General features: G+C 43.7%; 1 protein-coding gene across 5 annotated transcripts in view; it reads right to left on the reverse strand.

The window, feature by feature from the left end:
• Nucleotides 1-26101, reverse strand: part of DIAPH3 (diaphanous related formin 3) — a 530405-nt gene extending 504304 nt beyond the window's left edge. For 4 of the 5 annotated variants that reach the window (XM_048851760.2, XM_075128870.1, XM_075128864.1 and 1 more), the window contains exons 1-2: nt 25638-26101; nt 3575-3607 (exon numbers count right to left, since the gene is read on the reverse strand). In XM_048851760.2, the coding sequence (XP_048707717.1) occupies nt 3575-3607; nt 25638-25790 (186 nt within the window). In that variant the 5' untranslated portion in view covers nt 25791-26101. The remainder of the gene's footprint in view (nt 1-3574; nt 3608-25637) is intronic. The other variant, XM_075128866.1, reaches the window with a different exon arrangement.
• Between the last annotated feature and the right edge of the window lie 574 nt (nt 26102-26675).

Genomic DNA, 26675 nt, shown 5'->3' on the forward strand with positions numbered 1-26675 from the left:
GAGATAATCGACACCTCTGGGACAGCCAAGGATTAACTCCTAACATTATTAGTTTCTTGGGAAGAGAAAATCTCCGTGGACAGCAGAAGAGCATCCCAGGAGCAGGAGTGTGCCACACAGGATGAGATGCTACACATTATGAAGGGTCTATCAGACATGTTAGGGCATCTGGTTAAGCTTCAAGAAAGGCAACTCAATGCTAGACTCCTTGCAGCCAAGCAAACAGATCAAAAAAAATATGCTCTTTATTTATTCAACACATGGTGCTTGTTTAGGGGCGGGGGGGGATTTTTCAAGGAAAAAAGGAATGGAGGGGGTTGGTTTGGGAAGGAACAACGCAGATAAGCGTCACACATTACTGTGACTCATTGCTGAAATGCGTTTTCAAAGCCTCAGAGATGTACAGCTGGCTCTTATTACCCTGGTGTCTGGCTGCTTAAAATCAGCTGCCAAGCAACTGGCCGCAATCCCCCACCCTGGGGAAAAAACTTCTCTCTTATTTCACAGGTATTGTACAGCACACAGAAGGCAGCAATAACTATGTGGATATTGCTTTCTCTGAGGTCTAACCTACTAAGCCAACAGCGCGAGCGACCTTTTAATCATCCAAAGGCACATTCCACCACCATTCTGCACTTGCTCCTCCTATTGTTGAACCGCTCCTTACTGCTGTCCTTACTGCGGTGTATGGCTTCATGAGCCATGGGAGCAAAGGATAGGCTGGGTCCTCCAGGATCACAATTGGGGTTTCAACATCAATAGTTTTTTGTGGTCTGGAAAGAAAGTTCCTGCTTTCAGCTTTCTGAACAGACCTGCATTCCTGAAGATGCGCACGTCACACATCTTTCCTGACCATCCAACACTGATGTCGGTGAAACGCCCCGTGATCCACCAGCTCTTGCAACACCATTGAAAAGTATCTCTTTCAGCTTATGTACTCTTTGGCCAGGTGATCTGGTGCCAAAATAGGGATATGCATGCCATCTATTGCCCCAGTACAGTTAGGGAATCCCATCGCAGCAAAACCATCCACTGTCCTGCACATTTCCCAGAGTCACTGCCCTTCTTAGCAGAAGTCGATTAATGCCCCTGAAAACTTGGATCACAAGTTCCACAGTGCATTTACCAACTCTGAATTGATTCCCCACTGACCAGTAACAGTCTGGCATTGCAAACTTCCATGGAGCAATTGCCACTCGCTTCTCCACCGTCAAAGCAACTCTCGTTTTAGTACTGCTGCACTTCAGGGTTGGGGAAAGCTCTGCGACAAAAAGTTCCTGGAAAGTGTCTTCCACATTTGAAAATTCTGCAGCCACTGTTAGTCATCCCATAGCTGCACAACCATGGGATCCCAGTCAATGCTTGTTTCCCTGGACCAGATACAGCACTCAACCGTGTTCACCTGATGTGCGACTGCCACCAGCAACTGCAAACCGTTTTGCTCTATGGCTTGCAGCAGGGCTCCTTGTATGACACTGCAATGTTCCACGTGGCAGCTCCTGTCTCAGCTTCAGAAATACTGCAGATTAAGGGATGAGGTGTTTGTAATGTTAACAAAAGTGCACGCAGTTGAGCAGGGTCCATGTTGCTCGGGCTATGATGTATGAGCAGCTAAGCCAGGCTTCCAAAAAAAGGTGCAAAAAAACCTTGTTTAGTTTGCTGCAGAGATATGGGAAGGGAGGGAGGGAAAGTGCATCATAGGAGACAGAACTCATTACCAACCACGACAACGTTTTGGTCCCACAAGGCATTGCAAACCCTACCCAAAATCCCATTAAACTATTTGCTCTGTGCATCGATGCAAGCGCTGCTAGCGAGGACACACTTCACCAAGACAATAAGTGTAGGGCGCACATGCAAGATTGACTTACTTAATTCCAAGGCTCAATGTCAACTTACACAAAATGGACCATGTCTACACTAGAAAGTGAAGTCTAAGATGTGTAAACTTACTGTTCTCATTTTTAAAAAAGGAAGTCTGTTCTAACCATAAAAGATGACACTGATGTTCATTGTTTGAGAATGAACTGCAGTATCTCATAACTATGAGAAGTCATCACAAAGTATTTCATGTTACGACTCTATTTAGACACACAAACCAACAAGTTTAAGTGACAAAGGCTAAGCTAGTTTCAGAACATAAATTATATCGTATACTGTTTTGAAGGAGGTAGGAAAAGGTGTTCACCACACATTTGCCCTGAAAGGGTTACTGAAGACAAAGAAGAGGGCTAATTAACCCAACAGGCCATAGGTGAGAGGTATCCAGTGACTAAGTAATCCCCTGACTGAGGGAGGGAGCCCAGCTGAGAAGGAATGAGCTGGGTTGGGCTATAAAGGCAGGAAATTGGCAGCAGAAAGGGGCTGCTGGGCAAGTCTGTAGTCACTCCCTGGGAGAAGGGAGGTAGGACAGGATCATGGGAAGGCCCTAAGGTCTAAGAGGGAACAGACCTTGACTGCAGGCTGGAGGGTCCCTGATCCGAAACCTGGAGTAGAGGGCAGGCCTGGGTTCCCCAACCAACCACTGAGGGACTACGAGACAGTGAATAGGAGGCTGCCTGAGCTTGTTTGTGGAAAACACTTTCCAATCCCAGCAGGTGAAACCATTTGGTGACCTGGCCAGAGGAAGAGTCATGAAGAGGCAGCAGCAGCTTGCAGAGCGAGAGGTGCTGCAGACCTACATAGAGAGGTGGAGGGATGACATGCAACCACGGGAACAGGTGTCAACCTTGCAAGCTATTCCCCAGAACTAGTAGGAGGGGACACCATCTTAGCGGTGAGTGGAGCACGCCATCACAGGGGTTTTATAAAAAAAAAAAAAAAGCACAAGCTAGTATTAAACACTATTTTAGCAAGCCATGCAGCCGCAGCAGATTAACCCAATTTTTGCATGCCTTAAACGTGATTACAACACTCATGTGGTTTGCCTCAAACAGTTATACCAGTTGCCCTATGATGAAGCAGCAACTGGTACAAAGTACAACCATTTCAAAAATGAATGACCAATACTGACATTTTTACTGGACGCATGTAGACCAGTGTTTCCCAAATTTGGGACGCTGCTTGTGCAGGGAAAGCCCCTGGCGAGCCAGACTGCTTTGTTTACCTGCCGCGTCCGCAGGTTTGGCCGATCGCGGCTCCCACTGGCAGCGGTTCGCTGTGCCCAGCCAACAGGGAAGCGGTGGCAGGAAGCAGTGGCCAGCACATCCCTCGGCCCGGGCCATTTCCCGCAGCCCCCGTTGGCCGGGCACAGCGAACCGCGGTAAGTGGAAGCCACTTACCAGCCAAACCTGCGGACGCAGCAGGTAAACAAAGCGGCCCGGCCCGCCAGGGGCTTTCCCTGAACAAGCGGTGTCCCAAGTTTGGGCAACACTGATCCAGACATATCATAGACCAGTAACCTATTTTTCCAATTTAGCCAGATTTTATCAGTTATATTTTAGCATTTCATTCGAACTGGCAGCATAAAAAACTGTTTTTAATGCAGACACTGTCTAGCAGAGAAGCCAAGCTAATGTGGAAGATATTGGGTTAGTCACCGAGCACAGGAGAAGCAAAAAACTCTTAGTCTTACCATATCATCTGTCAGTGTCTTGATATTTAAATGCTGTAAATTAAGGGGGAAAAAAAACAGTCATGTCATTACCTTACTTTGTAACAGCTATTTTACTTTAAGAGGATTTTAAAAATCTACAAAAACAGCAAAAGTTCAATGTGATTGAATCCTTAAGGCTACTCTAATAAACTAATCTGAAATTACTAACTCACAAGAAATTGCCTTAGAAGTTAGTACTACTTCTATGGGTTTGGGGCGGAGGGAGTTTCTTGGTGTTACTGCTTACTTACAATTGACAGCAAATCTGAGAGACAACTATTTACATTTCCCAATGTGTAACAAAATTGTATAGTTACTGGACTCTTACTTGACTGAATGGAAAATAAGGCAATACCATGCAAGTACAGCCTAAAACAATTCAAATTTTACCTGTTGACCTGTGATAAGTGAACCCTAGAACACCTCCCACTAAATCAGGCAGGGGGGTAACCAATACAAAAGTGTCTTTTGGTTCTAAACTACGGCTGTCAACTGCAGCAAATGCATGCGATTAACCCAAAACAAATTAACTAGTTTAAAAAACAGTCACAATTCATCACAATTTAAAATTGCACTGTCAAACAATTAAATATTTTTGGCCCTTATTCTACATTTTCAAATATATTGATTTAAATTACAACAGAATACGAAGTGTGCAATGCTCACTTGTATTATTTAACACAAATATTTGCACTGTAAGAAAGATAAACAAAAGAAATAGTATTTTTCAGTTCACCTCATACAAGTCCACTCAGTCCTACTTCTTTTTCAGCCAAATCACTAAGACAAACAAACTTGTTTATATTTATAGGAAATAATGGCTGCTCGGCTCTTATTTATAATGTCATCTGAAAGTGAGAACAGGCATTCACATGACACTGTTGTAGCCGTTGTTGCAGCCATTGTTGCAAGGTATTTACGAGCTAGGTGTGCTAAATATTCATATGCCTCTTCATGCTTCGACTTGGAGACTCAAGTTTTACACAATAAAGAGACAGCACTACAGTACTTGAATAAGGTGAATTGAAAAATAATATTTGTTTACTTTTTACTGTGAAAATATTTGTCAAATAAAGCGATCACTGTATACTTTGTATTCTGTGTTATAACTGAAATCAGTATATTTGAAAATGCAGAAAAGCATCCAAAAATATTTATAATTTAATTTGGCATTCTTTTAAGTGCCACTAAACTGTAACTCTCACTTTTTTAATCTCACAATTGTGATTTTTTTCATCTTTGACAGCCCTATTCTAAACCATAGTTGAGAAATTCTCAAATTGAAAGGAAAGGTGTTAGCTGCTTAATATATCATGTCTACTTGCTGAGGTCTCTTGTCCTTTAGGGCAGTTGGGAAAACACTAGTACAGACACCCTCCCAAAGATGTGACAACATTTAACAGCTGAGAAAATAAAATGTTACCCCATAATACGGCTGCCACCAAACACACAAGGGGTCTAACCAAGCAATGACCTAAATGCAGGGGTGTAAGAGAAGGAATATTTATGGGAAAAATATTAAGTGTTCAGCATTGTCCTTACTCTGCCCTCACTGAAATCAACAAAAGTTCTATCACGGGACTTCAATGGGAGAGAAGTTAGGCCAATGATCAACATTTATGAAAATCTCTAAGTAAACTTACAGTGGGATGATAGCAAATATTGAGGATGAAATGAGGACAACTGGGTACAATAAGGTCTGATATTCAGAAGTAAGAGCTTTAGACATACCTGACAATATTGCCCTGACAGTTTCCATTTTCTACTGGAGCCTAGCTAACTGCTTGAACTGCTGAGCAAGTTTCTGCACCTCTGCCCAACTTTCTCCACCTCTCATCATTAAAGCTTTTTCCCTTATTCTTACAAATCTTGTGCAAAAGGCGGCATGCAGCTCTAATCTTGGGCACATTTTTTTCCCCTGTAGACTCTAACCTATTCCACAGACAGTTCCGCCTTCCTTGCAAAGCGGCCACACACACACAATCTAACTACTACTGCCTTAGCCGTTGCAGAATCACAGTCAACAGTTCCTTTCTTCTGTCCAAGCAGCCTGTGAACAGCTTCATTATCCAGGAAAGCAGAGACTAAGCTTGGTCTCCCAAATAACCAGAGCAATGTCCACACCATTCGTGTCCATAATGATCCTGGAGGTAAACCGTCCTTTATCCATTAAAGTAAACAGAACCAAGTGCTGATCCTAGCAGACTCCTAACATGGATTCTTCCAGACTATCCTTCATTTATGTTCATTTATGCTGCCACATGGTCAGCCAGCCCACCCTCAGAGCATCATGGAGAACTACCCCTTGTTTATAAATTGAGAGACTAGAACAGGAGGCAGGGAAGGGAGGAGATTAGGTACATAGGGGGTCCCTTCATTTGTCCCAATGCCGTATGGGAACTCCATGCCTGCGAAGTCACCAATATCATCCTAAACATTACCAACCTTTATATCCCAATGCATGAGTACTTTTACCATGCCTTCACAAACCTGCACAATCATGGCCCCAAAAGTCGACCTCACCAAATCGGTTGGCTACAGACCCGTAGTATTTGATGGTGGCGAGCTTCCAAACAGCAATGGCAACTCACTTATCCATTGAAATGGGGCACCACATGTTGGTAGGCTGCTGCAGGCTAGTTCTCAAGAAGGGTTGCCTTCCCCATCCTGAAATTCTCTCTCCACTACTGGTCAAGTCTGCTAAATGATCCTTTTCCACCAATCAATGCTAGTTTACCAAGCCCAGAAACAGTGCTGCATAATCTGGAATTGCTCCAGGAACTGTGTCACTAGTATCAGCTGCTATGCCTCTGCCTCTTTTCCCTTGTCCTTCTACTGCTTCCTCCACCACTGTTGAAGCTGTTGGAGAAACTGCAGCTGATAGTATATCATCTGGTTGGTGGTGTGTCAGACAAAATCCAAAACCAATTTTCTCTCATTTTGAGCACTGAAATACAGCCCAAGCAGACTCTGCATATTCACGGTTGCCAACATGGTGGTGCGGAGCATTGTTGGATCCATGTTGGCAAGCTGCTATTTGAAAGTGGCACGAGGAAACATTGTGGTGGAAACAGTGCAAACACGGGATTTTTTAAAAAGTTGAACCCACCTGGCGTCCGCTTTGCATCCACAATACAGAGCAAAAAAAATTTCCAAAATGCACACTGCTCAGTAGCAACGCAAAGGACCAACTGATGCCACATGCTTAGTATGTAGAGAGTTGCCACTGTGTACACACAAGGATGCATACTGAAAGAAGGTATAGCCTCCCACATGCTCAGTGTTAGTACAGCTTACATCAGGCATTGGCAACCTTTGGGATACAGCCCATCAGGGAAATCCGCTGCGGGCCAGGACGGTTTGTTTACCTGCAGCATCCGCAGGTTCCACCAATCGCAGCTCCACTGGCCACGGTTCGCTGTTCCAGGCCAATGGTGGCTGCGGGAAGCGGAGTGGGCCGAGGGAAGTGCTGGCCGCCACTTCCCACAGCGGTGAACCGCGGCCAGTGGGAGCTGCAATCAACTGAACCTGCGCACGCTGCAGGTAAACAAACCGTCCCTGCCTGCCAGCGGATTTCACGGATATTTTTAGTAAAAGTCAGGGACAGGTCACAGGCTTCTGCGAATGTGTTTATTGCACATGACCTTTCCGTGACTTCTACTAAAAATATCCATGACAAAAATTTAACCTTAATAATGGCTACCAGAAACAACTTCCCATTAGGGAATGTTTAAAGGGATTGGACAAAAGAATAAATAAAATATCTTGAATAAAAGGGTTTGACAAACAGATGAATGTTCACCAGCAGTTCACCAGAACTGTAGACTTTAGTGAAGACTGCAGATACTTAACTTTTCAGAGAGCTAGATATTAAGGAAGCTAACAGACACTTTGCTCACCCAGCCTAGAGAGGCCTAAGACCAACAATTTTCAGGCTCGGCACTTAAACAAAAAAAAGTGAAAATACACCAAATTCTTATACTACTTAAAATACAAAAGTATTCAAGATGTCAGAAACTACATTTTAAAGAGCCATCAGCTTTTTGCAAGCAAGCCCCCAACATTAAGGGGGAAGGGAGAAAGGAATCAAGTACGAGTCATCTTGTGGGGAAGAACACCTTTGACCTTTTCGCACCTTCAGTAGATCCTTCACAGCTACTTCTGGATAAATTAAACAGAGGATAGCTGCTCACTGTCTTTGAAATCTTCCAAATTAGGGGAAGAGAAGCATAGACAGACTGCTTACCATAGTCGCAGATTGTGAATTTCTCCTGAACACTGAGTTTTACAGCTGAGTTTCGGTTTCGCTGACCTGGGAATGTAGTGGTTGTAGCTAGATACACAAGTCTGCAAGTCAGGATTTGGAGACCATTCAAGTCAAAATTTTTGCGAGGGGCATCCATTTTTCTGAATGTGCAAACAATATGCCTAAAAAATTAAGAAGTCTAAGATGACTCATTTTCCAGGAGCCAGAGTTGTTTGTCTGACCTGTTCTCAGACTAACTCAAAACAAACCTTCTTGGTTGGGTCAATTCCAGATTATCCATTGGTAGCCAGACCCAAGACATGAAATTTTCAGGGTCAGGGAACAGATTTGGTCCCTGGAAATCAGATCTTTGCAGAAATCCTGGTAACCCAGAGACATGCAGTTCTAGACCCAACATTGATGTTGACTTAGAAGACAAAGTCAAGTTCCAAGTTTGCCAATTCTCTTAACAGAAACGCTTCTCTTTTCCTTGTCACATGGAGATGAGCGAATCTCCAGGAAGAGATCAGAAAGTTTGTCTTTGACTCAACATTAGCCTCAAGACCCCAGAGATAAGCAAGGATTGTGGTTTCTTAATGAAGATAGTTTGCCAAGAGAAGACATGGGATCCCATATATGCTCTCTTGCCTGCAGAGTGCTATTACCACAGTAAATTCTCAATGTCCAAGGAGTTCATGTCAGCCCAAACAATAGGAATTGACTGAAAAATAAGGTGGCTAGTCACAAGCCTAAGCAATCTCATGAACCAGTCAATGAGATGTCATCTCTGACACTGAAGGACGTGAAGTGCCTTTACTGATAACCATTTGAGCAACCCAGAAGCCTCTGATATTTTAGGTACTGTTTCGGCCACTTCAGGCCCAATCTCCACCTTAATTGTTATCAAAAGATTGAGAGGATAAGTACCCAAATAACCTGTAGCGCTGTTAAGAAGCCCAAGAGCATTAGAGCTATTTAGGCTAACTCCCAAAGGGAGTCAGACCTAAATACCTCTGGGGATCAGGGCCACACTGGCTTATATTTCTCATTTGGACAAAAGTATTACTGTATTTCATTGTTAGAAAAATAGTAATAGACATAAAAGTAAATCTTACATACCTCAAAAAAAAAATGGAAGTACCCAGGCCAAAAACTGGATTAAAGAGTTAAGTTCATATATCAGTAAATGAAAAATTCAACATGCAACAGTTTAAAGCCATAACTTTTATATTAATAATCTAGGTCATTTAAGTTAAAGCTGCAAATACAAAGTTAAGGCTGTTAAGGATACCTTAGCTCTGCCCCTAAATCCTAAGACAGTTTAAAGTCTTGTGATTGCATTTTATTCCATCTTCAACAGTTGAAGCTATTATGCTATATCCACTACAGAGCCAGCAGGTTTATCACAATATATTGGCATTTGGGGCATCTCCCTCAGACCACATCAGCTGAGCTAGAGAAAATGGATCCAGAAGGTGGAGAGCAGTGTTACTCAGTTCAACTACCAGCCAGTAAAAAGATTCATAACGCCTGAAGTACAGGAAAAGGAAGTAATATCTTGAGTTTGTGGTAGGACTGCAGACCAGACTCAGAAGAAAGATAGGCTGAAAGTGAGCAGAAGGCTAGAGGGCAAGCCAGGCAGTAGGGAACTGGATTTGAAAATGGTGTGCTGATCTTTGTGTTAGCTATTGCAACTCATTGTGCCTAGGATACTTGCACCATTATTTCTGGCAACCCCAGTAAGACAGTCCTGCTACTTACTCAGATCCCGCTATTGTATGGTAGAGCCTATTGCTCAGAGCCCATGCAGGACTTGCTTCTGAGCTCCTGCTATACAGGGTCTGCAGCTAGATTTCTACAAGACAGGTGGACCACAACAATTATGACACATTTCCGTTGAGGAGGTGGGTTACAATATGTGCCACCATTCTGCACCACCATTCTGCCAATTCCTTCTCTCAAAAGAAGGAAAAGCAAATATAATAACGGTTTGTGACCTGTTTGCTTCCTTGCCTGAAGCCAAAAAGGACTTTCTCTGGATGAAGTGCAAGTTGGTGGCTGTGATGAAAGAAAAGACTTGTGGTTTGGAAGAACAAATACTTATGCTCTTGAGCATCAGGGAGCGAAGAGCATTTGGAGAGTTTCACAAAGCATCACTGCACCAGAACCAAGCAAAGTCATGTCTCCGAATTACAAAGGAATTTAAAAAAAAAAAAAAGTGGAAACTAGAGAGTAGCCTTAGTAGCTTGTAACCACCGGCAAGAAGAGGACCAGGCAACATTCTACACAGTTGGAAGCCGATGAGGATAGGTAGGTTGTGACTATCAGAGAAGACCAGGACCAATTCCACACAGCTAGAATTATCCAATCATTATTAGGTTCTCAACTATGGATAATGAACAGAAAAGACAGCTGTACAGGGCTCACGCTGGAGAATGACTGCTCATCCCAACCCACGAGTCAATCAAGCATTGCTACCGAGATTTCGAGCCATTTGAGGAACACAAACTATTTTTGTGAGAGATTCTGTGCTAGAAAGAAGTGGGAAGGGGGGTGATTTCCACAAGGGACAAATTGATAGCATGACAACATGCTGTCTTCCTGCATACAAGACACAAGATGTGACTAAGATTGGTTAGGCTTCTCAAGTTAGCATGCAAGAATCCATTGGTAGTGGCTATATTAACCCGATTGACACTTCAGATTTATAGACTGCTTCAAAGAGCTTTGAAGAAGCTGAAGAAGAGGAATAGTCAAGTTATCTTTTCTGAGATCCTTCTTGTCCCACAAGCGAAAAATTCTGTAAGTAAATCACTAGCTAGGTAGGAAATGTGAAGTAGAGGGCTATGTTTTTGTAAAAGATTATTCCATATTCTTTGGGGAGAGGGAGATGTACAATTTAGCTGACTTCCACCTCATCAAAAGGGGAGCCAATCAGGCTAGCTAAACTAGACAGGAAGGCATTGAACTACCAACAAAAGGGGAGGGTAAAAAGTGGAAACAAATGAGCACTCATTTAACACACAAAAAATCAAGATGTTGAGAATAAAATAGTCAAGGCACCAAGGGATGTGAGGAGAAGAAATTCTTTAGTTACCTATACACCAAGGCTAGGAGCTGGAGCAACAAACAAGAGGAACTGGAACTGCTGATTTATGAGCATAAATTCAACCTAGTTGGTATTCTGAAAGCTGGTACAAAGATGTACATGAGTGAAGTTTAAAAATGTGGCTATGACCTACTTAGGAAACACCAAGTGGACAAAAGCAGGACAGTGGCATTCGGTCAAAATTAGCATTACTCATTCCAAGTCACTGACAACTCAGAAAAAACATGCTAAAGCACAAGATGGGGCACTAGCTAGGTCTTCTACAGACCACTAAATCACCCGAGAGAACAAGACAACCAGCTCCTAAAGCACAGAGCTAAGGTGTAGGAAAAAAGCTGGATGAACATTAGGAACTTCAGTTTGCTAGGCAACTGTGTACAGGTAGCACATGATATCCTTGGAACTGCTAAAAATCATACATGACCATTTAAGTCAAGAAGTGTTGTGTCCAAAATTGGGAATTTCTATAGTAGAGCTCACTCTAAACAAATGAATTCCTCTTTAATCACAGTACTAAAAATTAGTGTTTGCTTTAGGTGCAAGCGATCATGACTTGCTTACATTTGTTATCTGCCCACAAAATAAAGTCCAAACCAGGAATTAGTATATATTTGGTGCTTTAAAAGGGCCAATTTCATAAAGCTGAAAACAATTATGAGCCAATTCAGCTGGGAGAAACAATTTAAGAAAAATGTGATTGATCACTGGGAATTCTTTAAGAATACTTTACTAGGTGCCCAAACTCTCCCAATCAAGAAAGAGGGACACACTGATTAAACACAACTACCTTAGAGGTGAAGTGAACGTAACTATAGAATGCATCCGATGAAGTGAGCTGTAGCTCACAAAAGTTTGTGCTCAAATAAATTGGTTAGTCTCTAAGGTGCCACAAGTCCTCCTTTTCTTTTTGCGGATACAGACTAACACGGCTGCTACTCTGAAAACTATAGAAATGTTTCCCACTTGTTACATATTCATTTTTAACAAAGGAAGCCGACAGCTCCTAATTCATATAGAAAATTGATGAGATACACAAGAGCACACAAGGAGAGACCAGGAGAGAGGCCCTGGAAGCCAAATTTAGACTGCTAGGTAAGAGATCGAAGTCCAGAACCTCCATGGTAGCATTCTCTGAAATGCTTCTAGTTCCACACACAGGGCCAGTTAGACAGGCAGAACTGCAGGGTCTCAACATGTTGATAAGACAATGGTGTAGGGAGGAAGGGTTTAGATTTATTAGGAGCTGGGGAACCTTTGGGAAAAGGGGGAAGCCTATACAGGAAGGATTGGCTCCACCTAAACCAAAATGGAACTGGATTCCTGGCACATAAAATTAAAAAGGTCATCAAGCAGTTTTTAAACTAACAGCTGGGGAAAAGCCGACAGGTGCGGAGGAGCAAGTGGTTCGGACAATGTAGCCCATAAAGCCAGTTTGCAAGCTTGCTATTGTGATGTATTACAATGTACATTGGTAAATTCTGGCTCCTTCTCAGGTTTACCATCTGAGGATTGTCCTTACCACACAACCCAAGGGTCATCTCACAACGTTGAACTCTTGAGTTTTCTAACCCTGTAGCCTGAATTGGGACAAGAACCTAAATATCTTCTGGTCAGATCATTGGCGACCCATAATAAACTAGCCCATAAATTCAGGTCAACAGAGACATCCCATAGGGGAGGGTCTATTAATGGAGATTCTCTATACCCTATTAAGGAGGAGAGGATGGAAAACAATAAAATTTGGTTAGGATCTGAAGAAAAACAGTCAAAGAAAAAAATTCCCATTCAATTACATTACATAATGGCAGACAGCTAAAAAGTGAATTTTTTTAAGTGCTTATATACAAATGCTAAAAGTCTAAATAAGATGAGTCAACTAGAGTGCCTCATCCTAAATGAAGATATTGATATAAAAGGCATGACACAAACTTGGTAGAATGAGGATAATCAATGGAATATGGCAATACCAGGGTACAAAATATATTGGAAGGAAAGACTAGGTTGTGCTGGTGGGTGAGTGGCACTCTATGTGAAAGAAAGCATACAGTCAAATGTAGTAAAAGAATCTTGAATGAACCCAGCTGTGCAATGGAATCTCTATGGATAATAATTCCATGCTTGAAAAATAAGAATATAGTGGTAGGGATATAGTGGTACTGACCACGATGGTGAGAGTGACTGTGAAATGCTCAGGGAGATTAGAGAAGCTATAAAAATAAAAAGCTCAATAATAATGGGGGATTTCAACTGTCCTGATATTGACTGGGTACATCTCACCTCAGGATGGGATACAGAGACAAAATTTCTTGACACATTAAATGATTGCTTCTTGGAGCACCTAGTGCCGGAACCCATAAGAGGAGAGGCATTTATTGATTTAGTCCTAAGTGTAGCACAGGATCTGGTCTAAGAAGTGAATATAGCTGAACTGCTTGGTAATAGTGACCATAACATAGTAAAATTTAACATCCCTGGTGGGGGAAGGGGCAACACCAAAGCATCCCACCACAGTAACATTTAATTTCAGAAAGGGGAACTACACAAAAATGAGGAAATTGGTTAACACAGAAATTAAGAAGGTACTGTGCCAAAAGTGAAATCCCTGCAAGCTGCATGGAAACTTTTTAAAGACACCAGAATAAAGGCTCAATCTAAATGCACACCCCAAATTAAAAAACATAGTAAGAGAACCAAAAAAGTGCCACCGTAGTTAATCAACAAAATAAAAAGCAGTCAGAGGCCTTTTTGCAGTTAGAGGCGAAAAGGCATCCTTTAAAAAGTGGAAGTTAAATCCTAGAGAGGAAAATAGAAAGGAGCATAAACTCTGGCAAGTGAAATATAAAAATATGATTAAGGAAGGCCAAAAAAGAATTTGAACAACAGCAAAAAACTTTTGCAAATACATCAGAGGCAGGAAGCCTGCTAAACAACCAGTGAGGCCACTGGACAATCAAGATGTTAAAGGAGCACTCAAGGAAGATAAGGCCATGCGAAAAACTAAACCAATTCTTTGCATCCGTCTTCACGGCTGAGGATGTGAGTGAGATTCCCAAACCTAAACCATTCTTTTTAGGTAACAAATCTGAAGAACTGTCCCAGATTGAGCTATCATTAGAGGAGGTTTTGGAACAAACTGATATCTAAACAGTAATAAGTCACCAGGACTAGATGGTATTCACCCAACAATCCTGAAGGAACTCAAATGTGAAATTGAAGAACTGTGGTATGTAACCTATCACTTAAATCAGCTTCTATATCAGATGACTGGAGGATAGCTACTATGACACCAAATTTTTAAAAAGGCTGCAGAGGGTATCTTGACAATTACAGGCTGAGAAGCCTGACTTCAGTACCACGTAAACTGGTTGCAACTGTAGTAAAGAACAGTAAAGAACATAGATGAACATGGAAGAGTCAACATGGTTTTGTAAAGGGAAATCATGCCTCATCAATCTACAAAAATTCTTTGAGGCAATCAACAAGCACGTGGACAAGGGGGAATCCAGTGGATATAGTGTACTTAGATTTTCAGAAAGCCATTGACAAGGTTCCTCACCAGGACTTGAAACAGGAATTAATACAGTGAAGTCCTATAGTCTGTAGTATGCGCAGGGTCAGACTAGATTATGAGCCAATCCCTTCTGACGTTAAAAAAAAAAAATAGCAATAATCTACAATTAAAGTGGGTAGATCTGATGAGCAACAATATGTTCTTTTTTACAGCACTTTATGAAACAGTACTTTAAAAACATGATTGTTAGTTTGACAACATTTTCTACCTTTGATTTCTAATTTGCAGCCTTAACATGTAGTTAATGTAGGGTTTTGAAATGGAAACATACACCACCCTGTCCGAAGGCATTTATTTGGAAGGCAGTCTGGAAGAAGTGATTAAAGGTTGAGTTACACTGACATGATTGTTACTATGTAGTAACAGTCTCCAGGACTACACAAGTGTGTTCATTTGAATTAGATATAAAAAGGCAATTTTGAATTAAATTCATAAAGAATGTGTAGAAAGACATTAAAATGCAGTGACAAAATTTCATGTCATAAACCAGAGTATTAATTCAAGCCAACAGTGATAACATGAAGAATTATGGAATTCCACAAAACTGTAATGAGGTGTTCTAGGTAACATCTGTTCAGTAATCATTCCTATAAAATAGATTAATTTAGATTCAAGATTTTACACTGCAGTATCTCCAACACTAATTGAGTTGCTTCATAATTAGAGATATTTACATCGCGAAGAAATAAGAAAAAAATCATTTGGATCCAAATAAAGAGGCCATTTAGTCTCATCTGTAAGATTGCTTCATAAATTTCCAGACATTCTGAACATTAAAGTGTCATTCTGCTTTTTCCAGCAAAAAAGTTGGCACAATTGAGAAATTATTCATAATTCACATGAACACTGCAGACTGACAATTGCTGAAGACTGGTCAAAAGTGCACTCTGAAATCAATCCAACTTCCACTGAAGTGAGTGGAAGTGGTCCCATTGATTTCAGTTAGAAACAGATATTTCCTTTTGAAGGTTAAAGTTTATATGTGAAAAGACTCCGGGCATGTTTACGCTACAGTGGCACAGCTACAGCACGACAGCCAAGCTACCATCACACTCTAGTGGGGACATTTCCTACAGCCACAGAAGGATTCCCCCCCCAACCCCCAGTCAAGCTAGATTATCTACCTCTCCAAGAGACAGCAACCAGGTCAACAGAAGAATCCTTCTGTTCACCTACCTACATCTACACCAGGGGCTAGGTCAACCTACCTACAGTGCTCAGAGTACACAACTTTTCACAGCCCTGAGCAACAGGTCAGCCTATATCTTAGGTGTAGGCCAGGCTTCAGTGCCAGCAAGCAGCAATTAAAAACTGTTTGAACATCAGCAGCAATAAGCCAGTTGCAGAGTCACACGGCAGCAGCAAAGCTCAGTTTCCCCACATACACAATTTCAGAGTGGAAGGTGAATCCACATGAATGTACCTCTCAACTCTGAGGCCGTGTCTACACTAGTTTTGTCAGTAAAAGGCAACTTTTGCCAACAAAGTAGTGGAGGTGTACACATTACAATGCTACTTTCGTCATCAGAAAAGGAGTACTTGTGGCACCTTAGAGACTAACCAATTTATTTGAGCATGAGCTTTCGTGAGCTACAGCTCACTTCATCGGATGCATACCGTGGAAACTGCAGCAGACTTTATATACACACAGAGAATATGAAACAATACCTCCTCCCACCCCACTGTCCTGCTGGTAATAGCTTATCTAAAGTGATCATCAGGTTGGGCCATTACCAGCAGGACAGTGGGGTGGGAGGAGGTATTGTTTCATATTCTCTGTGTGTATATAAAGTCTGCTGCAGTTTCCACGGTATGCATCCGATGAAGTGAGCTGTAGCTCACGAAAGCTCATGCTCAAATAAATTGGTTAGTCTCTAAGGTACCACAAGTACTCCTTTTCTTTTTGCGAATACAGACAAACACGGCTGTTACTCTGAAACTTTCGTCATCAAAACTCTATTTTGTTGGCAAAATAAAACCACCTCAACAAGTGGCATAGAGCTTCCTACGACAAACTTAAAGCGACAAAGCAGCAGCGTAGACACTGCCATTTGTTACGTCACCATAACTGGCTTCCCCCAGTAGCCCACTCTGCTCACTGTTTTGAACTCGGCTGCATTGTATACAGCTACGCAGGCATGCCCTCCTCCCATTTCGAAGCTCTGGGAAGTTCTGACAGCTGAGCATGCCAAACAGGAAATCACTAACTCAGAATCCTGCTCTCCCCAGGCAATAGGAACACAGAGACAATCAGATGGCTGCTGCTGGGGGGGCAGAACTGCTATACTGTACAGAGCCAGGGAGGGAGGCAGTGGCTGATGTGGAGGGAGGTGTCACACTCCCCCTGCCTCAGGACTGGTTACTTCCCACCGCTGTGAACTTAGAGACAGCATGCCAACACACTCCCCCACCACACACAGTTTCTCTAAGGGCATGGCCACACTTGCAGATGTGGAGTGCTTTGTGTTAAACCCACCTTCATAGAGCACAGTAGGGAAAGTGCTGCAATCTGTCCACACTGACAGCTACAAGTGCACTGGCGTGGCCACATTAACAGCTCTTGCAACAGCCACAGAGAGCAGTGCATTCTGGTAGCTATCCCAGCATGCAAGTGGTTGCAACGTGCTTTTCAAATGGTGGGGGTGGAGTGTGTTGTGTGTATGTGGGGGGAGAGAGTGGGTTCAGGGGGCTGAAAGCATGTCAGCATGCTGTCTTGTAAGTTCAGACAGCAGCAGACCCTCTCTCACTCACACAGCATTCCACAGTAATGGTTGCTTTGTCTCGGAGCAGATAAGCATGCCAGCTGTCAGAAACTGAGCCTTTAAAGAGCATATCCGTATTCCTACAGCAAGTTCAAAACAATGAGAAGAGTGACCACTTGACTTAAGCGGATTATGGCATGTTTCCGGAGGCTGATCAGAGCGCAGCAATGCAACACCTTGTCCCTACTGGCACCACAGCGCTCCAGCGGAGGCACAGCAAACGTTATTCCACTCACCACAGTGGAGTACCAGCAGTGCTGTAGCTGCGGAGTCAGAGCACTCTACGTGCCTTGCGAGTGTGGACGGGTAGTGAGCTGTGTCTCCCCCCGCGCGCATGCACACACCCCCCACTTCGCACTTGAGTTGAAAAGCAGCCAGAAATCTAGTAGGATGCCCATGGAACAATGAGATTGAGAAACCTGCTTCACGTGATGCTGTACCTGCTCCACGAGGCATTGCAAAGCATTCTGCAGCCAGTTGCACAGTGGTGTAGCTACCCACAGCACACTGCTCTGTCGCTGCAAGAGCTGATAGCATGGATGTGCTCTGCCGACACAAGGAGCATAGCGTGGACATGCAACAGCGGTTTAATTAAAGCAGCTTAACTTTTGTCAACAAAACTCTGTTCTGAGTCTTTGCTGACCAAGAACAAATGGTCAGTCAGATGCAGTGGAGACTAAAGGTAGTGCTGTGTTAAAGGGACATTCATTCCAAAGTCTTTCACATTGCAAGGTGGGAAACTGCAATGAAGGATGCTGCCCAACATACTGTGGTGTGGGTGTTTGCTTATGGTCACATGCTTGTCAATTGTGGGGTTTTCATAAATTAATCCTGGGTTCCTTTTCCTTTTTAATAAAAGTTTTCTTTTGTTATCCACAGACTCAGTGCTTGCAAATGGGCAAGTACTGCTTCTTAGAGAGGCACCACGATGGTGTTTAGGTTTCCCAAATTACAGGGTGGGGCATGAGCCAGTTCTGTTTTGCATTGTTAAGAGGCACCCCTAGATATTGAACATGGCCTTGTTGCTGCTGACACCACCTGGCAGAAGGGTTATACCTGCACAACAACTTGATAATCGTTAAGCTGCTGGTGTACTGAGACCACAACCTATCATACTGACCAATATTATCTGTTTCCTTGTACTCCTCTGTCTGTATCCATTTGTTGGTCTTATCTCGTAAGCTTTTGGGGGAAGGGACCATCTTTTTGTTCTATGTTTGTACGTTGCCTAATGCAATGGGGCCCTGGTTCATGACTAAGGCCCCTTGGCACTATGATAAATATTAAGGTACGGAGATTTTGGAACACAGAACTCCAATCTGAATAATTTTTAAGAAGTCTATTCCAACCAAAATCCAAAACCAGGTGCACATAGTAGCAACATCCAAGCATATTAATTACATGATTCTTTTTCTTACTTCCCTCTGGGCACAAGTTACAGTTTAAGTTTAGTATTCAAGTATATGGAATATTTTGCACTTAATTTTAGCACTAAAAAGTCTGTGTAAACACTAAGATCCATACGCTTTCACTAGTTAGATTCAAGAAATACTACAGAAAACAGTCCACAGATCAGATATTTGGTACATAAAAAAAGCAATCATAAAAAACCAAATATGAAAATATTTATCACAACTCCTAAAACCCAAATTTAGCTAATAAATTTCATTTAGATTATAAGCTCTTCAGGGCAGAACTGTCTTCCTTCATATTTGTTCAGCACCCATCATAAAGAGCCTTGATAAAAATAAAAGTTTCTGGGCATCATGCTATACTATTTGAAGGACTGACAATTCTTGCTGCAAATTAAATATTTGGACCTCTTACTAGTTTAATGCTCCACAAAGTAAATACAGTGCCCCAACAAAACAAAACCTAAAAAGTGGCTCTATCATCAGACCAGACCCTCCTGGTGTTGTCATAGCTGTTCATTTCAGGGACAGAGCTAAAAGCAATGAACATTTGTTCCTCTTATCACTGAGAAACCAATTCAACGAAGACAGTGAGTAGCATTCTAATCTGCTTGTGCATCAGAGTCAAATACTGCCCTCAATAATACCTGTAAGATTGCAAGAAGAATTTGGCTGACACTTGATTTTCAGATACCTTATAGATAAGCAATTTTACCACATTCTGAAACTTAGCAAGTTTAATGTGAAAGTCACTTACACATAAAATGAAACTTCATAATGCTTGTCTTTTTAAAAAGCATCACTTTCAGATTACAACTATACTGTAATGAACCTGCTGGCTTGTTTTCACCCCTCCCCAACCTCCAAGCTGTAATGATATGATCAGGAAGGAAACACTCCACACCACATTCCAGCTGGGACTATTCTTCCCAGCATGTGTAGACAAACACATTAGTTGTGCTCAAGCTAGCATGCTGGAAATAGCAGTGTAGCTGAAAGTAGCATGGGTGGCAGCTCAATCTAAGCACCTGAGTAAAAAACCTGCCTTGACCCACTTGGTACATACTCAGGTGGCTATCCCAGGCCACCACCCATGCTACCTCTAACCACCCTGCTGTTTTCAGCACACCAGCTTAGGTCTGTTTACCTGTGCTCGGAAGCATGGTCCTAGCTGCAGTATAGGCACACCTTAAAAAAGCACTGGGTTACCTAGTTTACCATCCGCCCAATAAAGAGCTCCATAATCCCTACAGTAGAGGAGAAGGAAGTAACATTCTGAGGTCAGAAGGGATCAGCCTGGCAAAGAACCAGAAGCAGTAGCTGATCAGGAGCTTGGTGTAGAAGTCTGGGAACCGACTGTGGAGCAAAAGATGAGTAGCAGGCAGCCTGAGAGCTGGGACTAGAAAACAGAGCCAGTCGGAGAAGTAGCCTTATTTCTGGCATAGAATACATGGAAGCCCTACCAACTTCACAGCCATAAAGAACATCACAGACCATGAAATCTGGTTTTCCCCATGTGAAGTCTGGTCTTTTGTGTGCTTTTACCCTATACAAGAGACCAACATTTCTCAAATAGTGGATACTGACCCAAAAGGGAGTTGCAGGGGGTCACAAGGTTATTTTAGGGGGCTTGCAGTATTGCCACCCTCACTTCTGCAATTACTTCAAAGCTGGGCAGCCAGAGGGCAGCGGCTGTTGGCCAGGTGCCCAGCTCCAAAGGCGGTGCCTCTGCCAGCAGCAGCGCAGAAGTAAGGGTGGCAATACCATACCATGCTATCCCTACTTCTGAGCTGCTGCTGGCGGTGGCTCTGCCTTTAGAGCTGCTTAGCTCTAAAGGCAGCACCGCAGCCAGCAGCACTGCAGAAGTTAAGAAACACTTAGAAGTAAGGAAAGGCAGTACCACAACCCCCACTATAATAACCTTGTGAACCCACACAACTCCTTTTTGGGTCAGGACCCTTACAATTACAACACCATGAAATTTCATATTTAAATAGCCAAAATCATGAAATTTACAATTTTTAAAAACCTCCTCTGACCATGAAATTGACCAAAATGGACCGTGATTTTGATAGGGCCCTACATATATGGGATGACTGTACTTATGGACAGCAAATCAGTGCTAAAGGGTTACAATGAGGAATCTGTGCCAATATACTGGACTCCCCCTAGGTACTGTATTAGGGATCATTTGTTGATAGTTTTAACTGTTAGAAGTAGTTGTCTGGGGTACTTGCAGCTTTTATTTCTAGCAGCACTAATAAAGTAAAATGGAGAATTCTTGCTGCAGTCCTCAGCTGAATCCAAAGCTCTGATCAACTGTATTCAGTATTATACAGCCCCATTCTCTATTGAATCATGCAACTCCCCCATCATTTCTTTAAAATCATACTTAATGACTCACTATGTGTTCACAAAGTTTTGATTTCTGAGCAAGTTGTGACCATGAGTAAGATCAGATGAACAGTTAAAATCAATTTATGAAAGAGTAAATCCTAAAGTGCTGTTTTACAACTGTAAAAAGAATGAGTACTTGTGGCACCTTAGAGACGAACAAATTTATTTGAGCATGAGCTTTCGTGGGCTAAAACCCACTTCATCGGATGCACGCAAGGGAAAATACAGTAGCAAGATACACACACACACGGAAAAAGTGGGTGTTGCCATACAAACTATAAAAAGAGTGATTAAAGTGGGCTATTATCAGAAAGAGAAAAAAAAAGCTTTTGTAGTGATAATCAGGATGTCCCATCTCCAACAGTTGACAAGAAGGTGAGAGTAACAGTTGGGGGCGGGAGAGGAATAAGCATGGGGAAATAGTTTTACTTTGTGTAATGACCCATCCACTCCCAGTCTTTATTCAAGCCTAATTTAATGGTGTCCAGTTGGCAAATTAATTCCAATTCAGCAGTCTCTCGGAGTCTGTTTTTGAAGTTTTTTTGTTGTAATATTGCAACTTTTAGGTCTGTAATCGAGCAACCAGGGAGACTGAAGTGTTCTCTGACTGGTTTTTGAATGTTATAATTCTTGACATCTGATTTGTGTCCATTTATTCTTTTACGTAGAGACTGTCCAGTTTGGCCAATGTACATGGCAGAGGGGCATTGCTGGCACATGATGTGTATATATATCACCTTGGTAGATCTGCAGGTGAACGAGCCTCTGATAGTGTGGCTGATGTGATTAGGTCCTATGATGGTGTCCCCTGAATAGATATGTGGACAGAGTTGGCAACAGGCTTTGTTGCAAGGACAGGTTTTTGGGTTAGTGTTTTTGTTGTGTGGTTGCTGGTGAGTATTTGCTTCAGGTTGGGGGGTTGTCTGTAAGCAAGGACTGGCCTGTCTACCAAGATCTGAGAGAGATGAGGGATGGTCCTTCAGGATAGGTTGCAGATCTTTGATGATGCACGGGAGAGGTTTTAGTTGGGGGCTGAAGCTGACGGCTAGTGGCGCTCCGTTACTTTCTTTGTTGGGCCTGTCCTGTAGTAGGTGACTTCTGGGTACTCTTACAACTACAATACCCACCTGCTGAAGTGAAGAAACAGATTGACAGAGCCAGAAGAGTACCCAGAGGTCACCTACTACAGGACAGACCCAACAAAGAAAGTAACAGAACACCACTAGCCATCACAGACTCCAGCGAGAGACTGCTGAATTGGAATTAATTTGCAAACTGGACACCATTAAATTAGGCTCGAATAAAGACTGGGAGTGGATGGGTCATTACACAAAGTAAAACTATTTCCCCATGCTTATCCCCCCTCTCCCCCCACTGTTACTCTCACCTTCTTGTCAACTGTTGGAAATGGGGCATCCTGATCACTACAAAAAGGTTTTTTTCTACTGCTGATAATAGCTCACCTTAATTGATCACTCTCATTATAGTGTGTATGGCAACACCCATTTTTTCATGCTCTCTCTCTCTGTATATAGATATTATAGATGTATCTTCCTACTGTATTTTCCACCTCATGCATCCAATGAAGTGGGTTTTAGCCCACGAAAGCTTATGCTCAAATAAATTTGTTAGTCTCTAAGGTGCCACAAGTACTCATCGTTCTTTTTGCTGATACAGACTAACATGGCTACCACTCTGAAACCTTTTGCAACTGTGTTTGCTATACCATTAGGTATACAAGATTAAAAACTGTGGGAGACAAGTTGAGAAAAGAAGACTACTGTTTCAAGAAAGGACGTTAAATAGCTGTCTTAAAAAATATGAAGTCCAGTGCAAAAACTTAGTGATCAAGATACATGTTATACCAATAAAATAAAAACCAGCAGGATCTTATTAAAGGGAAAAAGGCAAAATACGGCATTTATTGTGAATACAGAAAGAATCATAGTAAGCAGCTAGTTATAGCTATAACATTCCATTCAATCTCATATTTATTCACACATTCATTCATACAAACACACACACACAGGTTCTGCAAGGTTGTTATCATAGTTACCAGCCTTAGAGTTGCTCATGCCAAGCCACTGGCCAGGTGGCCTGGACATGAGGAGGGAGCAGGGCCTTGTCAGATGCTCATCTGATGCTCCTGGAAGTTGGTTTGCAGAATCAGACCCCAAAGTTCTCACTTTTTAGAGTCTATTTTTATAGGAATTTCTTCCTATGCCAATCTATGGGAATTGCTTCATCATGCTATTGCTGAATCAACCAGCAGATAGCACATTCCTGAAGGCTCCGTGCTGCTAGATGTTATCTTGTTCTTTGGTTCTCCCATTCTTGAGGCTGTTGGGTGGATTCCAGTCTGCCCTCTGGGGGTCCTCTGGTTATTTCCACTTGACGCCTTCTTCAGCCGATGGACACTGGATTCTTAGGCTAGAACCTCCCTGATCATTCAGTTATTATCCACACCAAGCATCCATCCACATACATCCTCTATCTCTATTTTAATCACAATTGTTAATACAACAAAAGGGCGGGGAGTCTCTGGGTGCTGTTTCTGTTGTTAGAGTATTGCTTTGAGTCTCTCTCTCTGTGAATTGCTTTGAGAACAGACTCTGTCTTAGAATGTACTAACACAATTAGCAGCTTGCAAGTTTCACACATAGAGGGAGAGAAACAGTACCAAAAACCAAGAGACCTCTTAATTAGCAATACCCTGAATTTAAACTATGGGGAATCAAACTCATTTGTGATTTTAATACAGAACTTCTTTAATATGATCCAACATACAGTCTATTATCCTTTCCTTCTATGATGAGAAAAATAATACTTTTAGTCATGTCAAAATAACTCACCCTGTGAAAGTAAATTTTTTACAGAGGATTTTTAGATAGTATAAGGAATTCAGAGTTTGAAATTAAAGAAATTACCAGATGTACAGGAATACCAGGTACAAGTTAGCCCTGACCCAACTGTAAAGTCAGTCAGATAATTAATGAGTATAACAAAATTGGTTAGATACTCACTAACTAGAGCAGTGGTCACCAACCTGTCAATCGCTATCGACTGGTCAATCCTAGAGGATCTCCCAGTCAATCGCGATCTCCTGCAGCATAGTGTGGCTGCAGATAAGGCAGACTCCCTGCCCACCCCGGCTCTATGCCACCCCCGGAAGCAGCCAACACAGCACTCTGTACCCCCTCATACACCCCAACACTCTGCCCCAATCCAGAGCTCCCTCCTGCACTCAAACTGCCTCCTAGACCTTGCACCCCAGCACCCTGTCCCAGGCTCAGCAGAGAGCCTCCTCCCATGCTGCAAACCCCTCGGCCCCAGTCCAGAGCCCACACCCCCTCCCGAACGCCAACCCACTGCCCCAGTCTAGTGCAAGTGAGTGAGGGTGGGGGAGAACAAGCCGGGGGGGGGGGGGGCAGGGAAATGGAGTGGGAAGGGAAGGGGTAGATCCTGGGTTGCCCTTAGATTCCAAAAGTGATCTTGGGCATAAAATGGTTGGAGACCACTGAACTAGAGGATGAAATCTACTAGCCAGAAAACAAATCTCACTCACCAGCAAAATCTACCAGATTAACTTTTCTACATAGACTAGTAGTTATGTGAATATAGTTAGACATGGGTAACACTCCCTCTGCACATTCTTACTCGAGTTCTTTTGTTCATTTCATTTAGTTTAGCTAAAACACCTTTCCAAGCAATATGAACTAAAAGGAAAAAAAACTCAAAATAAGAATGTCTGGGGTGTGAGATATACTGGTATAACTTGTTGATTTAAATTCACACTTCAGGTTATACACAAAAAAAAAAAACCACTATTCTATGAAGATCACACCTAACTTTAATACCTTTCTGAGAGATCCTGCCCACACCTAACAGCTGGGAAACACTAGATGCTGTGGTTCCTAAAAAGGCTTCCTTAACCCAACTCTCTTTCACTATCAGATTGTGGCTATCAAGAGTGCCCTATCTGAACTCCTTCTTAAAATTACCCTATTACACACAGCCTTCTAGGTACCACTTGATTTCTTTAATTGACCATGAACAGCCAGCAGCTCCTGATGCCTTCTGCGTCAGTAGATCAGAAACACTGGTATTTAAGTTTGTGACAGTAAACCCAGTTTATAGGAGCCCCGAGGTCCCCAGTAAACAAAATATCCTTCGACACATACAATATGAATGTAAAGGAAGACTGGCAACGTCAATCGTTGTTCTCAGACACTTCTCTCTCTTCCGATTTTAAAACTGACTCCAGCTGCTGGCGTTTCAAGCGCTCACCTTTGCTCCGGGGCCAGCTCGGGAGGAAAGGCAGCTACCGGCCGCCGGGGCCAGGGAGGGGCAGCACCGCCAGCCCTTGGTGTTCAGCGTCGGACACACCCAGGTGCCCTGGGGCTGAGCTGACCGGGCAAGGCCGGGATTTGCTTCCCGCCCCACTGTCTAGGGCAGCAGCCGCAGCCCTGTGCGCGCAGCGGCCAGAGAGCCCGTTACACTCCCCGGCTCCCGGGCGCGGGCCGCTACTGGCCGCCTCACACTTACAAATTTGGGTTTCCTGCCGTCCACAGCCGCGTCCTCCGGGCCTGGCCCGCTCCCCGCGCCGGGCGGCACCTTCCTGCGAAGCAGCTTGTTCTCCCGGCCCCCCCGGGCAGGCGGCGGCGGCGACGAGTCGCTGTAGCGCTGCGGCGGCTCCATGGCAAGGGGCGCGGAGCCCGCGTTGGTCTTTTTCCCGGGCAGGTCGCGGCTGGGGCACTGACTGGCCCAGGCCGGCGGATCCGGGGCTCTCCCCTGCTGGCGCCGCTGGCCGCGCCCGGCGTGTGTCTGTAATTAGAGCGGCTTAGTGGGGCGGCGCGGGGGGGCTCGGAGTAAAGCCGCCGCCTCGGCCCGGCCGCGGATTTCGCCGGGAAGCTCCTCTAATCTCGGCCGCCTCCGGCTGCTCGCTGTGCGCCGGCGTGCGGAGAAGGAAAATCCGGCTGTGCCGCAACCCGCTTCTCCAGGGCGACTCTCCCCGCCGTGTCCGAATAGTCCCGCCACTGGCAGGCCCGCCCCCTCGCTCCCGAACTACCCAATCCGGAGCCGAGGGCGTGAAGGTCTGCTTTACGATTGGTCGGACCGTCTGTCAATCCCTTGCAGTCAGCTGTTTGCCCGGCGAGGCTGAACCAGCGGCGTTCTTCGAACCACAGGGCGGCCCCAGCCGGACTACATATCCCGCAAAGCAACGCGGCGACTGCCACGCGGGGAATCGTTGGCATTGCATGCTGGGAACTGTAGTCGCCGTCGGTGTGCCGCGTGTGGTGGAGTGTCTCCCCGCCACGCAGGGAGGGATTGGTGTACCCAGCAGAATTTGGGGCAGGAAACCGGGGCTGAGCGCTCTCATTCCTCGGGGGGCCGTCAGCTTACTGGCGAGTCACGCTGACGTTATGACAAGGAGAGAGAAGTGAGGAGTGTGTGAAGTGAAGCTAAATATGCGTCCCCACGCACTGTCAACATAGGAACCAGGATAGAGAAAAACTAGCAGCCCCATTTCACTCCAGCTACATTCGTCATTATAATGGTCCTTGCAAGTTGCCAGAGCAGTTC

This window comes from Caretta caretta, chromosome 1, assembly GCF_965140235.1.
Source record: "Caretta caretta isolate rCarCar2 chromosome 1, rCarCar1.hap1, whole genome shotgun sequence".
In the NCBI taxonomy this organism is placed as follows: Eukaryota; Metazoa; Chordata; order Testudines; family Cheloniidae; genus Caretta; species Caretta caretta.